At 43.1% G+C, this 2,500-nt stretch overlaps 1 protein-coding gene across 1 annotated transcript in view; it reads left to right on the plus strand.

The window, feature by feature from the left end:
- Positions 1-2,500, plus strand: part of LOC143134444 (acetyl-coenzyme A synthetase, cytoplasmic-like) — a 27,937-nt gene that overhangs the window by 3,976 nt on the left and 21,461 nt on the right. Inside the window, exons 3-4 of the mRNA XM_076294852.1 lie at positions 1,652-1,743; positions 2,344-2,447. Coding sequence (XP_076150967.1) covers positions 1,652-1,743; positions 2,344-2,447 — 196 coding nt within the window. The remainder of the gene's footprint in view (positions 1-1,651; positions 1,744-2,343; positions 2,448-2,500) is intronic.

Here is a 2,500-nt window from a genome sequence, read left to right on the forward strand (position 1 = left end):
TCTCTCTTCTCTCTTTCTCTCCTTCTCTCTATCTCTCTCTCTCATGTCATCTCCTCAACTTGGCCTTTCCTCAGAGACGTGAATAGGCAGGTGTTTTATAATGAAGCTGGCTGGCCGCCACACGTTGACAAATCAAACAGGGAAGCCCTGTGTCCTGTGCAGTCTCCTCATGCCAGCAGCGCTCTGACTGGCATTACTACTGGCACCTACACCAGTATGGGCCTTGGCTGTGGCACAGGTGAGGATTTGATTAGGTGCCAGCCAGGGATACCAATACGTTTTGTTGACTTGTCAGAGAAAGAAAATACGTCCTGCGAGACATACATTTCCTATAAAGCCTTCAAACTCAGTATTTCCTGGAAGAGATAGATCATGTGTGAAGACTGTATACCTCTTCCAGAAATGAAGCCCGTAGATTTATCACATACAAATGAAACAGGATTTGCATTCACACACAAACACACTGAAACGATGACGTATCGGATGTGCTCTAATGTTAATTACCTATGTGACGAAAGACATCTTTTTCCCAGAGGCCTCCCATTGTGTGCCCTGGTGGGCAAATCACCTAGAGTGTGGATACTGTGATACTGATCTGAGAAGGTCTGAGCATGTTGTTTTTTTTTGCCCAATACAAGAAATTATTTCAACATAAACATAAAGTGTCCCTACTGTACCTGTAGCCAGTGTGTTGTGTGGACTTGGATGGGGTTGAAATGTTTGTTTAGTGGTCACTAAAAAAGTGGTCACTTTTTTTTAGTTCTAATGATCTAAGCCTAGTGAGGTTTGAACAGGCTCTCTGCCATAGCACAATGTGGCAACGTTCATGATGTTTGTGAAACACTCAGACTCACACACACACACACACACACACACACACACATACACACACACACATACACACACACACACACACAGGTCTAGCTGGCTGGATAAACCATTGAGTGGCTTCCAAATACAACAGTATGACTAGACAGAGGACATGTTATCTATTTTATTGGCATTTCCTGCCCCTGAAACTAAGCCTGGTTAGCATGCAGACCTTCTCAATTGTAGTTCAATCAACTTCCAGCAGGGGCGTAACTAGCAGTGAAATTTATGCATTTAACTATTAACAAATCATTTCAGAAGTGCAGCAATCTCGTAAACAAAGGTTTTACATTTTCGTTTACTCACTTCCAAAGAAACACATATCCATGCAGGATTAGCGATGGTATTTGTGTACCCATGTTTTAGGGACACTGGAAAAGGCCAGATGGACCTGCAGAGCAAATCTCAAATTTGCCAAAGGTTCGTATGGGTAGAGCACCAGCAACTCTTTTTGTCATTCAGAACAAACCACTGACTGTCCAAACACCTGTCCAACACTTGATTGAACATCTTATGATTTGTTGTGGACTTGATCCAAAAGAATATTTGACAGGAACAATTTTACATTTTCAGAGAGAAATGTGTCTGTTTATATATATATATGTTTTTTTGTGTCTTGTCTTTGTTAGAGGTTAGAGAGACCATTGTGTGATTTGCAGTCTGATGTTAGTTTGTTGTTTTTTGGGTTTTTGGGAACATCACTGAAGAGGTTGTCTGTGTGTGTGTGTGTGTGTGTGCGTGTGTGCGTGTGTGTGTGTGTGTGTGTGTGTTTTGTTGCCAGGGAAGGGAACTCAGCGGATCATCAGCAGGACATCACGTACAGCCAGCTGCTCAAGCACGTGTGTCGCTGCGCCAATGTCCTCAGACTCATGGGTACACACACACACACACACACACACACACACACACGCACACACACAGACACACACAGATATACTCAAACAAACACACATTGTTTTAAAAAGCAATAAAACATCTAAGTATCAACATAATAAATTTGAACAGCCTTAGATTACAGTGCTGATCATTATAGGCTGTAATTATCCTATTGTACACTAGGGAGGAAGAGTTTCAAGGTATCATTAGCATTCTTTGACATGACGTTGTGCTTAATGCATGTGTCTGTTGTGCTTAATACATGTGTCTCTTGTGCTTAATGCACGTGTCTGTTGTGCTTAATGCATGTGTCTGTTGTGCTTAATGTGTCTGTTGTGCTTAATGTGTCTGTTGTGCTTAATGCATCTGTTGTGCTTAATGCATGTGTCTGGTGTGCTTAATGCATGTGTCTGTTGTGCTTAATGCGTCTGTTGTGCTTAATGCATGTGTCTGTTGTGCTTAATGTGTCTGTTGTGCTTAATGCGTTTGTTGTGTCTGTTGTGCTTAATGCATGTGTCTGTTGTGCTTAATGCACGTGTCTGTTGTGCTTAATGTAGGTGTCTGTTGTGTTTAATGCATTTGTCTGTTGTGCTTCAGGCGTGAAGAAGGGCGACCGTGTAGCCATCTACCTTCCCATGGTTCCAGAGCTGGTGTGCTCCATGCTGGCGTGTGCGCGGATCGGGGCGGTCCACTCGGTGGTGGTAAGTGAACAGTGGTGCTCACTGCTGACCAGCCTGTAGTGGGGTTCACCACT

This window comes from Alosa pseudoharengus, unplaced genomic scaffold, assembly GCF_046254945.1.
Source record: "Alosa pseudoharengus isolate Yale_2024_CS ecotype anadromous, Long Island Sound unplaced genomic scaffold, YU_APseudo_1.1 YU_APseudo_1.1_scf_2, whole genome shotgun sequence".
Classification (NCBI taxonomy): domain Eukaryota; kingdom Metazoa; phylum Chordata; class Actinopteri; order Clupeiformes; family Clupeidae; genus Alosa; species Alosa pseudoharengus.